The 13,614-nt window shown below is 36.0% G+C and overlaps 2 protein-coding genes across 2 annotated transcripts; both read right to left on the bottom strand.

Moving 5' to 3' along the window:
• LOC103000332 (olfactory receptor 6K2) lies at nucleotides 1–963 on the bottom strand. The gene is given in 4 exon segments (XM_028163928.2): nucleotides 1–31; nucleotides 33–118; nucleotides 120–635; nucleotides 637–963. Coding segments are annotated over 4 exon segments (960 nt in total).
• Nucleotides 964–8,478: 7,515 nt separating this feature from the next.
• Nucleotides 8,479–9,450, bottom strand: LOC103000058 (olfactory receptor 6K3). The gene is given in 1 exon segment (XM_028163948.2): nucleotides 8,479–9,450. A coding segment is annotated over 1 exon segment (954 nt). The 5' UTR covers nucleotides 9,433–9,450.
• Nucleotides 9,451–13,614: the final 4,164 nt, after the last annotated feature.

Genomic DNA, 13,614 nt, shown 5'->3' on the forward strand with positions numbered 1-13,614 from the left:
CTAGATCTTACTTGAGGTCCCTGGTCTTATGAAAAATGATGTTAGCTTGACTTATGTGCTTTTTTATAGCTTCCTTTATCTCTTTATTCCTCAGATAGATAATGGGGTTAAAAAAAGGGAGACAAAACTACAAAAGCCAGAGCAATGGCTGTATCCCAGAATAAGGATTAGGTGGCAGAGAAGTGTAGGTACATGAGAGCCGCACTGCCAAAGAAAACCAGAAAGACAGTGAGGTGGGAGATGCATGTGGAAAATGCCTTGCAATGACCCTCCACTGAATGAATACGTAGAATTACAGCCACAATACCAACACAGGACATGAAAATGAGCATCACACCTGTAATGATCTCCACTGCATGGACAACATCCACTGCCTGAATCATGATGATGTCTTGTGTGTCTGGGCAGGCCAGGCTTGGCACTGGGAGGAAGTCACAAAAGATATGCTCAAGGTGATTAGAGCCACAAAATAGCAGTGTGGAGATCCTGGCAATCTCAGTGAGGGGCATGATAAAGCCACAAATACAGCAGCTTAAAGTCAGCAGGACACATAGTTTAGGGGTTATGATAGTGGGATAATGAAGAGGGCTGCAGATGACCAGGTAACAGTCAAAAGCCATAGCTGTCAGGAGGCAAAACCTCACTCATGCCTGTGGAATGGAAGAAATACATCTGCAGGAGACAACCATTTAAGGAAATACTCTTCTCACTAAGCAGGCAAGACAGCACCTTTGGTATGGTAGCTGTGGTTTACCAGATCTCCAGAAAAGAAAGGGCGTTAATAAAGTACATGGGAGTGTGGAGGTGAGTATTCAGCTGGACCACTGTGATGATGACTAGGTTTCCAACAACAATGAAAACATAAATGAAGAGCAGTGGAACAAAACAGATGACAGGATCTCCCCAGGAATAAGGGAAAGCAGAGAAGGTAAACTGAGCTGTGGTTTGATTGGGGCTCTCCATCTCCAGGTGAGAAATGAGATTTCAATTCCTACTGCACTCAAGCCTTCTAGGAGATGCTTACTATTGGTCATAGAGTGAGTACACTTACCAAATGCCAGCATCTGAATAAATCCCTGTATTTGGGCTGTAGAAGAAGAAGGAATATTCCATATTCCATAGATACTTACAACTAAAATTGGAGTATGGAAAAAAAAATACAGTCAGAAAACACAGCCAGTATTTTAGACCAATGATTCTCAAAATTCAGAATGCATCAGGATCAGTTGGAGGGCTGGTTAAAACTGAGATTACGGGTCCCCATCCTGAGAGTTTCTAATTCAGTAGGTCTGGGGTAGGGTCAAAGAATTTTCATTTCTAACAGATTTCCAGGCAATGCTAATCCTGCTGATCAGAGGACCATTTTTTAAAACCACTGCATTTAGACAAAGAAAGAACTAGATGAGGTAGTGAAAGAATAGCAAAGTGATGTTTTTGCCCATATTCAAGTCTTATTGATTTTCTAACAATCTCCCCATAACTGTTTCAAAATTCTTCCTTCTAAGCTTTCAGTTCCTCATCTGATTCTTGGCATATGATTTAATTGAATATTTTAATGATGAAGACAGACATCATTAATAAATTCCACCCTCTTCCTCCTTTTTCTGCCTCTAAATAACACATCCTTCCTTTCATCTCTCTTTTCCTTCTCCATCTTCTAGGAAAATGGATCTGAAATGTATTTTGTACCAGAAGCCTTTAGTCAAATGAAATAATTGATGGAAACTGACTATGTCAAACAATAAATGCAAAGCTTTTCTAGTATAATTATATTGGGTTGTTGGGTGGAGATAGAGAGCTGTAGTGTTCTGTAGAATACAGTTTAAATACAACACATTTTAATATATTGTCCTATTCATTTATTTCCTGTTCAGAACCATTTGTTTTACTTTCTTTAATGATTTCCTCTCTTCTGCTATCAAATATGCACAAATCTTATCTTGAGAGGAAAGTCCTGTCTCTATTCAGACTATTTCTCTCCTTTGTATCAACATCGTTATTTCCTATCATGTTAATACGTATTTACTGTCTTCATTCCCTCCTGAATCCCTTTCAATCAATTATCTTTCAACTTTCCATATCTCTTTTCTTAAATTATACCAATGACTTTCTGACTGAAAATTCAATGGCCTCCCTCTGTCTTTGTTGCCACTAACCTTTGAAGGTCAATCACCCAATCCTTGGAAGTCTTTCCTTCTTTTGCCTATTCCACACTACATTATACAGGTTTACCTCATTGGCTATTCTGTCTTCCACCTCCCAAGTTTATGGAAATAACACAAAATTCTATCTTTGTTCTTTGTTTCTCATTCCATATTCCCTTCTTCAGAGAGAACTCATTTATTCAAGATTATTGATCAGCTCCTTAGGTTTTCAACTCTCATTAGTTAATGTGACTCCAGAATTCCTTGCTTTGTATCTCAGTCCTGAGCCCCACATTTTCTTTAGGACTCTCCCACTTAGATGCATCACCTTGACCCAAAGTTGCCACCTCCACCTTTTATGGAGTGAATTGGGTCCTTCCCCCAAAATTCATATGTTGAAATTTTAACCCCGATACCTCAAAATGTGACTGTATTTGGAGATAGGGTCTGTAAAGAGATAATTAAATTAAAATGAGGTTATTAGGTTGGGTCTTAATCTGATATGACCAGTGTCATAAGAAGAGGAAATTTGGACACAGTTTCAGAAGGAGGGTCATAGGAAAATTCAAGGAAAGGCAGCCATCTACAAGCCAAGGAGAAGGGCCTTGGAAGAAATCAACTCTGTCAAAACCTTGATCTCAGACTTCTAGCTTCCAGAACCGTGAGAAAATAAATTCTTGTTCAAGCCATTCAGTCTGACACTTTGTTATAGCAGCCCTAGTAAATTAATACACCATCCTTACCCCCGACACTCAACCATTTTCCCTTGCTGATTTTCTTATTTTTGTTCTTCTAGATACCAACTTTACACATTTTTGCATCTATTGTCCCATCACGTCTTAAACCTAATTAATCATCAAAGTCTGCTTAACTTTTTTTTTGCTGTATTATCAATATCTTTTATTTCCATTGTCTTACCCCTAATTCAATGTCTAGTCATAATGTCTACATTATTGTAATGGGTTTCCAAATGTTTCTGCTTCCAGTCTTACTTTTCTCATACAAGCCTCCATTCCCTCAAGATTAATCTTGCTAGAGCATCAGTTTACTCATGTGACTCCCCTTCTACACCTATACTTAAGTTTTACATTCTCATCATTTTCTTCCTCTAAATTGTCCCTTCTTTAAAAAGGAAACAATCTCAAATCCTCTAGGATAACAGTTTTCTAATCACTGAGATAGGAAAAAATAAGCTCCCTTTTTGTCTGTCATTGATTAATAACCTTGTGTTGTGTGTGCATTAGGAAAGGGCACTTTATTAATGGTCTATTATTTATATTAGCTATAGATATATTTCTTCATTGATTATGTGATTAAGTCCCATCAAACTCCCAACTACATTGTCTTTCTTTAATATTGCACTGAAACGATTTTTTGTTATTTCAGCAGAAAACAAAGCCATCTTATCTACTGTTGCTGTAAAAATTATTCATTACCAATACAGTTTGGTAAACCTGTTATTAATCCAAACATGTCACTTTCATTTTCTGGTCTCTGAATATTCCTGAAAGAAATCTTTCCTGCCTGAAATATCCTCTTGTTCTTTCCAAGCTCTGCCTCCTTTTTATTTTATTTTTTTTTGAATTTTTGAATTTTATTTATTTTTGTATACAGCAAGCTCTTATTAGTTATCCATTTTATACATATTAGTGTATATATGTTAATCCCAGTCTCCCAATCTGCCTCCTTTTTAAACTAACCAAATTCTACATGTGTTTTTTCTAGTTTTACCAAGCTAATCCCACATGTCTCTAATCACTCTATTTCCTGTAATATTTATATATCTATATATCTTTTCCTCTTAAAATAATTTTCCCTTTTAAGTGTTCTTGATTTTTCATATGCATATCTGATCTTTCCCATAAGTCTTGATGTCCCCAGTAGTAGTCACCATATCTTGTGACTATGGTTCTATGAACTAAACTGGTCTACTAGTTCAAGAAAGTGCCCCTGAGCAGATCCAGGTCTAATTCCCTATTCTATTGAAGAGATGTGGCCTAGCCAAAGAAAAGGTAAGGAAAATCGAAACCAAAAAGAAAAACTATTAGACTTTCCCCAGTGAACACTCTATCTTTATCCAAAACTCAGTAAAGTTAAGTCTAGTACAATTGTCAGTGACGTTAATACCTAACAGTGAACTGGAAATCTCACTTGATTCCTGAAACACTGATTCCTGAAACATTTCAGAAATCAATCACAATGCTCATTTGTTGTTTTAAAGCCATCCCATGAGCTTTGACCCCCTTTGTATCCCACCCATTTCTTGGGAAATTTAGTAACTGAGATCATTTTTCTTTGTACTAACTTGCCTTATAACAATCTTTCCTGATTCCCCCTTGCCCAGCCTTCCCAACAGTTACTCACAGTATCTGCATTCATACTAGGGCTGTCTATTGTCATGTGTGAGTATTTTTCTTTCTTTGGATATCTACCATTCCCCAAAATTAGTTAATTTACTGACCTTGTTGCTGTTGGGTTCCAAAGTTGGAATAAACATGGGTGAAGACTCTATCTTTCTCTACCCTGATGTGGTCAACCATGTAAAGCTACTGAGACAAGAGACAAGCATCTTTTTCTCTGCTGCTATGTTTCTACCCTGAGCTCTCCATCTAAACTATATTTCCTTCATCAGTCAGTGATTAAAAAGATCTGACTTTCCTGTAGAGCTCTTTCCCTCTCCCCCACACCTTTGTGTATACAAGTATATCTTTTCCTAAGCCTAACTAGAAAGAGAAGATGGACTCTTGGGAATTCTACACAAGTGAGTTAAGATAAGTAAGAAAACAATCATTCATGTAATGGTTCCAATTAGGAAAAAAGTTCAGGCCTGTAATTAGGAGAACCCCAATCTGAGGCAACTCCAATCCAGGAAAAATGAGAAAATCCAGGAACTTGAGTCATTGAAATAAATGTTTGTTTGCTTTATTTTTTAACTTCTTTTCTATGGCACTTCTGATTGGATTAGCTTTTAACTAAATCAAAAGCTGAAATTCCAAGAGTCAGATCTGAAGAATGTTAATGCAGTAGAGGGGAGGAGATTTGTGGAACAATAAAAAGAGTGATCTGGGCTTACATCTACTTACTTATTTCTAAGAAATTCAGCCAAATTTTGGAAAAATAATTGGCCTTCCATATGCTCCACCTATTAGCTCCATATTGAAATTTGTAGCCAGTGTTTTAGCTAATCATGTTGATTTTTCCCTGTTTTGCCTCTTTTTTTGTGCATAAAGGTCAGGGAAGAGAAATGACAGGCAGGACAGTGCCCCAAAGGTTAAAGCAAATCAATAGTTTTTGTATGTTACTCCTATTAAGATTGTTTCCATTTTCATTCATTTATTCACTAAAATTTCTGAGAATAAAAAAGATTAATAAAATGTAATCCATTTCCTTCATTTCTTTAAATGTAATGACTTTTCTTACTCAAAATAAGCTAAATAAATATGCAGTAATGAGTGGTATTATGATTTCAGACAAAAACACTCACAAATTTTCCTAATACAACAGTTACTAGTTAAAGAATATCACATAGAATTAATAAGAATTTTGTGCCACATTTGGACTAACCCAAAACATTTTGCTTATGTACATATGACAAGCAACAAGGATAAAAATGTAGAATTGTCTTTTCTACTTGTTAAAATTCAATCTGTTGTGCATATTTCTTTTTCCCACATGGTTTGAAGAGTTTTTTAGCTTTCATTTTACCTTGAAAGATTTTTTAATTCCATAACTTTATTTTCAAGCACAGATCAAGTGCAACGTGACTCTAAGCCACCCACACAATGAAGAAAAAATGTAGGAAGGAGAATGTAATGTCCAAAGAATGACTCCTTTGCATCTCTTTACTTTCCACTACTCAGCCCCTGCTCTATTTCTAAATGATGTCAAATCCCTTTAATGTGTAAAAGTTCTTTAACATACAAAAGAACGGGTAGCATGGTTAAATAACTACACATCTGATGCAGGTAGTCTTTCTGGAAATAATGGAATTATTTTAAAAGATTATTAACAATACAGTTCTAAAATACCTACAACCTGAAAGAATATCTTAAGATTCAGATAAGAAGCATTAGTTATTAAATTTCTGAAATCTCAGGATGGTACAATGTCAGACAAAGCCCACACACAGCAGAGTACAGTAATTTATTAAGTGTTTCACACATGGTTTTTAAAACAATAATCATTTATCCTCACACACATAATTCTGTTAGTCAGCTGCAATAGGATGAGCTATGCTCAACTTCAGGCTCTGGGCTCTGCGTTCTGGGCTCCAGGCACCAGACTTCAGGTCAGCTCCACATGTCTCTTGTTCTCTGAACCAGTGACTCTGAGGCAGGGCTTCATATGGGTCCAGTGATGAAAGGGAAGCAGCTATCTGAAGCAAACCTAACTACAAAGGAACATATTCAATACCTGTAACATTCATTGATGTCTCAATAGTCAATTAAAGGAAAAGCCCAATCCAAATCTGTGTGACAGGAAAGTATATGCTACCCACCATGAATCCATTCGTTGTAAAGTTATGAATTTATAAATCTGTTGCAGGGATGCGAAGAATTGGGACCAAAGACTCAAATTACCACAGTTTCTTATTATAGTTGTACTACAATTTAGCTTGCCAGTGATAGAATTGATATGCTCCACAGAATAACTAGACTTTCATTTAATCTATACATCAGTTTCCATACTATTGAAGTTGTATCAAAAGTGTTACATTGATACATTATTTGTGCAACCATTTACAAAAGCAATATTTTTACCAAGAGCTATAAACATATTTGCACATTTGCTTTTAATGTCAATTTCTTGAAATTTACCTTGAAACAGAAGTTTTTGAAAATGGAAAGGACTTTATGCAAGAAAATGATAATTGCCCTATTTATAAGAATGGTGATAGTCAAAAAACAATATAGAGAAACAAACAATAGAGAAACAAAATGGAGAAATAATTTGTATGTCCAATCAGTGAAATACTTTACCATAATTAAACTGATGGTTTTAAATATATTGTGGAAACATGAATACATTTTAGTACATAATTTTGTTTTAACATATTTATTATCATATCACATATATATTATCTTAAAAATATTATACAAATTACATATTTTAACACAACATGGAAGGAAAAATAAACAATGTTTTAGAGAGGTGGATTAAATCATTAATAAATTTGATTGACTTTAGATGGAAATATATGCATTTATTATGTTTTAACGCTCTCTTGCATTGATTCTAAATAAGATAATAAGTTTCCATGGGTAGGAATCTGACCTTCCTAATTGTTTTTTTATAGTAGTTAACACAATACCAAATGTAGTCCATGATGTCCCAGTCATGATAGCATCACATGCAGATCACATCAGTACATGTATTTTTTTCTTTTTTTAATTGAAGTATAGTTGATTTACAATGTGTGTTAGTTTCAGGTGTACAACAAAGTGATTCAGATATATATATATATATATATATATATATATATATACATATATATGTGTGTGTGTATGTGTGTGTGTGTATATATATATACATACATACATATATATATTCTTTTCTATTTACCATAGCCAAGACATGGAAGCAACCTAAATATCCATCTAAAGATGAATGGATAAATAAGATGTGGTATATTTATACAGTGGAATGTTACTCAGCCATTAAAAAGAATGAAATAATGCCATTTGCAGCCACATGGATGGACATAGAGATTATCATACTAAGTGAAGTAAGCCAGCCAGTACATGTATTTTAAATGTCAGCAAAGCTGACTGAAAAAGAAACAAAGATAGGGGGATAAAGTCAATGGCCTGAGTGCCAGGAATTCTTGCTTCTTCTTAATGTCCAGTAACTTATTGAAAGGGCTTAGAGAAATCACCTTAGTAACACAGAGAGTTATCATGTACTGTCACTGAACTACATGGGTTTCGTAAGGAAACTAAGAGTATTGTAAAGACAGATTAGATATTAAAGAAAGGCATTGAGTAGTAAAGGTAATACCTATTAGTATTATATTAACATTTATACAATTAATCATTTTGAAATAACAGAGTAAATTAAAATCAAATAAACAAGATTATAGATACAGAAAAAAAATTATACTGACCTTAGAAAGTCAGAAATAGAATTGTTATTGTTGTCATCTCTGTAAAGAGATGTAAAGTCCTTTACATCTGTAAAGACTCTGTAAAGTCCTCGGAGGACTTTCTTTACCAGTCTATTCACCAGCTTATGGTGAAGAAAGTTGGACTAATTGTATAATTCTTTGAAACCCTAGTCTATTTGGGCTCAATATTTTGTGAAGAAGTTCCATTTGTATAGAGGACTGCAGCCTAAACTACATACCAGATATATTAAACACCTTTGGGGAGCAAAGAAGCTTCTTAATAGCATCTTTCATGTCCTTATTTCTCTGGCTATATATAATGGGATTGAAAAAGGGAGCAAGCACAGAGAATGTTAGAGCAATGGTGGTGTCCCAGAATGGTATATAAGTAGCAGTGAATCTAAGATACATGAGGGCCACACTGCCAAAAAACAGCAGGAAGACAGCAATGTGCACAGCACGGGTGAAAAAGGCCTTTTTATGACCCTCAGCTGAAGGGATGCCCTGGATAACAATGACAATTCGAATGTAAGAAAGAGAAATAATCAGACCTGTTATTAGAATAGCGAGAGCATGAATCACATCTTGCACCAAGATCACAAAGGCATCTGTGCAGGCTAAATTTAATAAAGAAGTGAAATCACAGAAGATCTGATGGATTTGGTAGGAACCACAGAAAGGTAGGATAGAAATCCACATAATCTCAGGTAGAAGGATGAGGAAACCAAAGATACAAGATCCTGCAGAAAGCTGAGCACATAGTCGAGGAGTCCTGATGGTCAGGTAGCGGAGTGTGTTTCAGATGGCAACATACCTGTCAATGGCCATGACAGTCAGCAAGCCTCCTTCAGTGTTTCCGAGTGAATGGAAGAAGTACATCTGCAAGAGGCAGCCAATGAAAGAGATGGTGTTTTTATTGCTGATCAGATTAGAGAGCGTCTTAGGAATGGTGGCTGTGGTGTATCAGATCTCAAGAAATGAAAAGTTACTTACGAAGTTATACATGGGATTGTGAAGATGGGCATCCAGCCTTACAGCAAAGATCATTGGGTTCATTAGGTTCTTGATTACAATAAATGTGTAGATGAAAAGTAAAGGAAAAAAGTATAGGAGGCCACCATCCTGGAGTTTGGGGACCCCAGTGAAGATAAACTCAATCACTGCCGATAGATTTCCACTCTCCATATCCGCAGTAGAGCTACCTGTGAACGAAGAAGAGGGTACACCCAACTAACAGAGAAGAAAATCAGTGCAGCATAAATGTAAATGGTATTTTGTTACCTGGTATTTTTGTGTTTTGACATTTCCCAGATTCAAAATAACTGATAACTTGTCTATATCTCTCATCTTTTTGTTTGAGAGACAATATAGCATGATGATTAGTAGCATGGGTTCAAATCAAACATTCTGAGCCTGAATTTTCATTCTGCCCCTTATTAGTTGGGTAAATAAGCAAGTTACATAATCTCTCTGAGCTTCAGAGTCTTCTGTAGTTGAAAAATATTAGTGCAGAATTATGAGTATTAAAGGAATTAATGTATCAAAGTCCATCATATTAATATTGATCCATATTTGTTAGTTATCATTTCCTACCTTGAACAGCTTTCTAAAAGAATATTAACAATTTATTAACTGTTAATTGTCATTAACAATTTATTAATTGTCATTTAGATCTTGTTCACTCCTCAATCACTTGCTGTGTGACTGCTTTCTCTACTGCTATACAGAAGCCATTCTGTCCTATGTATCAGTGACATGGTAACTGCAAAACAGTGAAAAAGTTTCAGTCATTACATTACAACTACACTTTGGCATCAGAAACTACTGATTACTACTACTTGAAGATTATCTTCCTTGGTTCTCACGAAACCACCGTCTCCAGGTTTGCCTTCTTCCTGAATGGAAGCTTCCTCTCGGGTGTTTTGTTGTAACACTGTTTCTTATTTTATGTGTTATAAACTCATCTTCTTGACCCATTCTATAAATGGCTCTGTGCTCCAACTTCCTGCTGTGGTCCCTAAAACCATGTCCTTCCTTGTTGTTGATGAACACATACTCTCTGTAGTTTTCCGTTCTTTCAGATCTCCAGCACAGATATGTTTCCTGAACTTTAGACCTGTATATCCAATATTCCCCATCTGCCACTCTCTCATGCTGCACTATGGAAGTTTTCAGAGTTCACCATGATTTCTCCTGGGTCATTGCTTATGTGAATGTTAACCCTCTTCTTAGAAGCCACTCTTACTCCCTTTTCTTCACTTGAATACTTCCTAGGCTTTCCTCAAGTTTCAGCTCAGCCATTGCCTCCTATCAGAAGCTCTACAACTCTTGCTGTGGTCTCATCTCCTTCCCTACATTCACACACACACACACACACACACACACACACACACACACACCTGGGTTTATTCTCATCTGTGTGTCCTACAAAAGGATTCTACCATAATCCTTATTATGTCTTATTGTAACTTATTTGTTTAACTTCACTAGACTGTGAGCTTCTATTACAGCAGTATCAACATTTTGTCTTTCACGACCCCTGGCATGTATTAAGCACTTGAAAGTAGCTATTTTTTAATGAATACGTTTGGATCAGACTTACAAACATAATTAAAGGTAGAAAAATCCAGAAGATTGGTAGGAAGGAAACTTATAAGCACTCATATCTTAGACAGCTGTAAACTCTGAATAACTAGATGTTATTTCTGATTATAAATATGCAGAGCCCAGAACTCCAAAGATGGCGATTGCTCATAAACCCTAGTCCAATGCCAAAATTCAAGCCTGTCCAAATCTTCATTATTTGAATCTTTAGAGTGTGTCTCATCCCCAACATAGGAAATGAATACTTCCTTTCCAGACCTCAGTGACCCTCAACTCACCTCTGCCAGATACAGTAGGTGTCATCCTTTTCCCTGGGTCTCTGCATTCTTTTTTTTTTTTTTTTAAAGTATTTATTTATTTATTTATGGCTGTGTTGGGTCTTCGTTTCTGTGCGAGGGCTTTCTCTAGTTGTGGCAAGCGGGGGGGGGCCACACTTCATCGCGGTGCGCGGGCCTCTCACTACCGCGGCCTCTCTCGTTGCGGAGCACAGGCTCCAGACGCGCAGGCTCAGTAATTTATTATTTGTAGATTTTTGATGATGGCCATTCTGACTGGTGTGAGGTGATACCTCATTGTAGTTTTGACTTGCATTTCTCTAGTGATTAATAATGTTGAACATTATTGTATGTGTTTGTTGGCAATCGGTATATCTTCTTTGGAGAAATGTCTATTTAGGTCTTCTGCCCATTTTTGGATTGGGTTGTTTGTTTTTTTGATATTGAGCTGCATGAGCTGCTTGTATATTTTGGAGATTAAACCTTTGTCAGTTGCTTTGTTTGCAAATATTTTCTTCAATACTGAGGGTTGTCTTTTTGTCTTGTTTATGGTTTCCTTTACTGTGCAAAAGCTTTGAAGTTTCATTAGGTCTCATTTGTTTATTTTTGTTTTTATCTCCATTCATCTAGGAGGTAGGTCAAAAGGATCTTGCTGTGATTTATGTCATAGAGTGTTCTTCCTATGTTTTCCTCTAAGAGTTTTATAGTGTCTGGCCTTACATTTAGATCTTTAGTCTATTTGGAGTTTATTTTTGTGTATGGTGTTAGGAAGTGTTCTAATTTCATTCTGTTACATGAAGCTGTCCAGTTTTCACAGCACCCCTTATTGAACAGGCTGTCTTTTCTCCATTGTATATTCTTGCCTCCTTTGTCAAAAATAAGGTGACCATATGTGCGTGGGTTTATCTCTGGGCTTTCTATCCTGTTCCATTGATCAATATTTCTTTTTTGATGCCAGTACCATACTGTCTTGATTACTGTAGCTTTGCAGTATAGTCTGCAGTCAGGGAGCCTGATTCCTCCAGCTCCATTTTTCTTTCTCAAGATTTCATTGGCTATTCGGGGTCTTTTGTGTTTCCATGCAAATTGTAAAATTTTTTGTTCTACTGCTGTGAAGAGTGCCAATGATAGCTTGATAAGGATTGCACTGTATCTGTAGATTGCTTTGTGTAGTATAGTCATTTTCACAATATTGATTCTTCCAATCCAAGAACATGGTATATCTCTCCATCTGTTGGAATCATCTTTAATTTCTTTCATCAGTGTCTTATAGTTTTCTGCATACAGGTCTTTTGTCTCCTTAGGAAGGTTTATTCCTAGGTATTTTATTCTTTTTGTTGCATTGGTAAATGGGATTGTTTCCTTAATTTCTCTCAGATTTTTCATTGTTGGTGAATAGGAATGAAAGATATTTCTGTGCATAAATCTTGTATCCTGCTGCTTCAACAAATTCATTGATTAGCTCTAGTAGTTTTCTGGTAACATCTTTAGGATTCTCTATGTATAGTATCATGTCATCTGCAAACAGTGACAGTTTTAATTCTTCTTTTCTGATTTGGATTCCTTTTATTTCTTCTTCTTCTTTGATTGCTGTGGCTAAAACTTGCAAAACTATGTTGAATAATAGCAATGAGAGTGGACAACCTTGTCTTGTTCCTGATCTTAGAGGAAATGGTTCCAGTTTTTCACTATAGAGAATGATGTTGGCTGTGTGTTTGTCATATATGGCCTTTATTATGTTGAGGTAGGTTACCTCTATGCCTACTTTCTGGAGAGTTTTTTATCATAAATGGATGTTGAATTTTGTTGAAGGCTTTTTCTGCATCTGTCAAGATTATAATATGGATTTTATCCTTCAGTTTGTTAATATGGTGTATCACATTGATTGATTTGCATATATTGAAGAATCCTTGCATTCTTGGGATAAACCCCACCTGATCATGGTGTATGATCTTTTAAATGTGTTTTTGGATTCTGTTGCTGGTATTTTGTTGAGGATTTTTGCATCTATGCTCATTAGTGATATTGGTCTGTAGTTTTCTTTTTTTGTGACATCTTTGTGTGGTTTTGGCATCTGGGTCATGGTGGCCTTGTAGAATGAGTTTTGGAGTGTTCCTCCCTCTGCTGTATTTTGGAAGAGTTTGAGAATGATAGGTGTTAGCTCTTCTCTAAATGTTTGATAAAATTCAGCTGTGAAGCTATCTGGTCCTGGGCTTTTGCTTGTTGGAAAATTTTTAATCACACTTTCAATTTCAGTGCTTGTGATTGGTCTGTTCATATTTTCTGTTTTTTCCTCATTCAGCCTTGGAAGGTTGTGCTTTTCTAAAAATTTGCTCATTTCTTCCAGGTTGTCCTTTTTATTGGCATATTGTTGCATGTAGTAGTCTCTCATGAGCCTTTGTATTTCTGCAGTGTCAGTTGTCACTTCTCCTTTTTCATTTCTAATTCTGTTGATTTGAGTCTTCTCCCTTTTTTTTTCTTGATGAGT

The sequence above is a fragment of the Balaenoptera acutorostrata genome, chromosome 1, assembly GCF_949987535.1.
Source record: "Balaenoptera acutorostrata chromosome 1, mBalAcu1.1, whole genome shotgun sequence".
NCBI lineage: Eukaryota > Metazoa > Chordata > Mammalia > Artiodactyla > Balaenopteridae > Balaenoptera > Balaenoptera acutorostrata.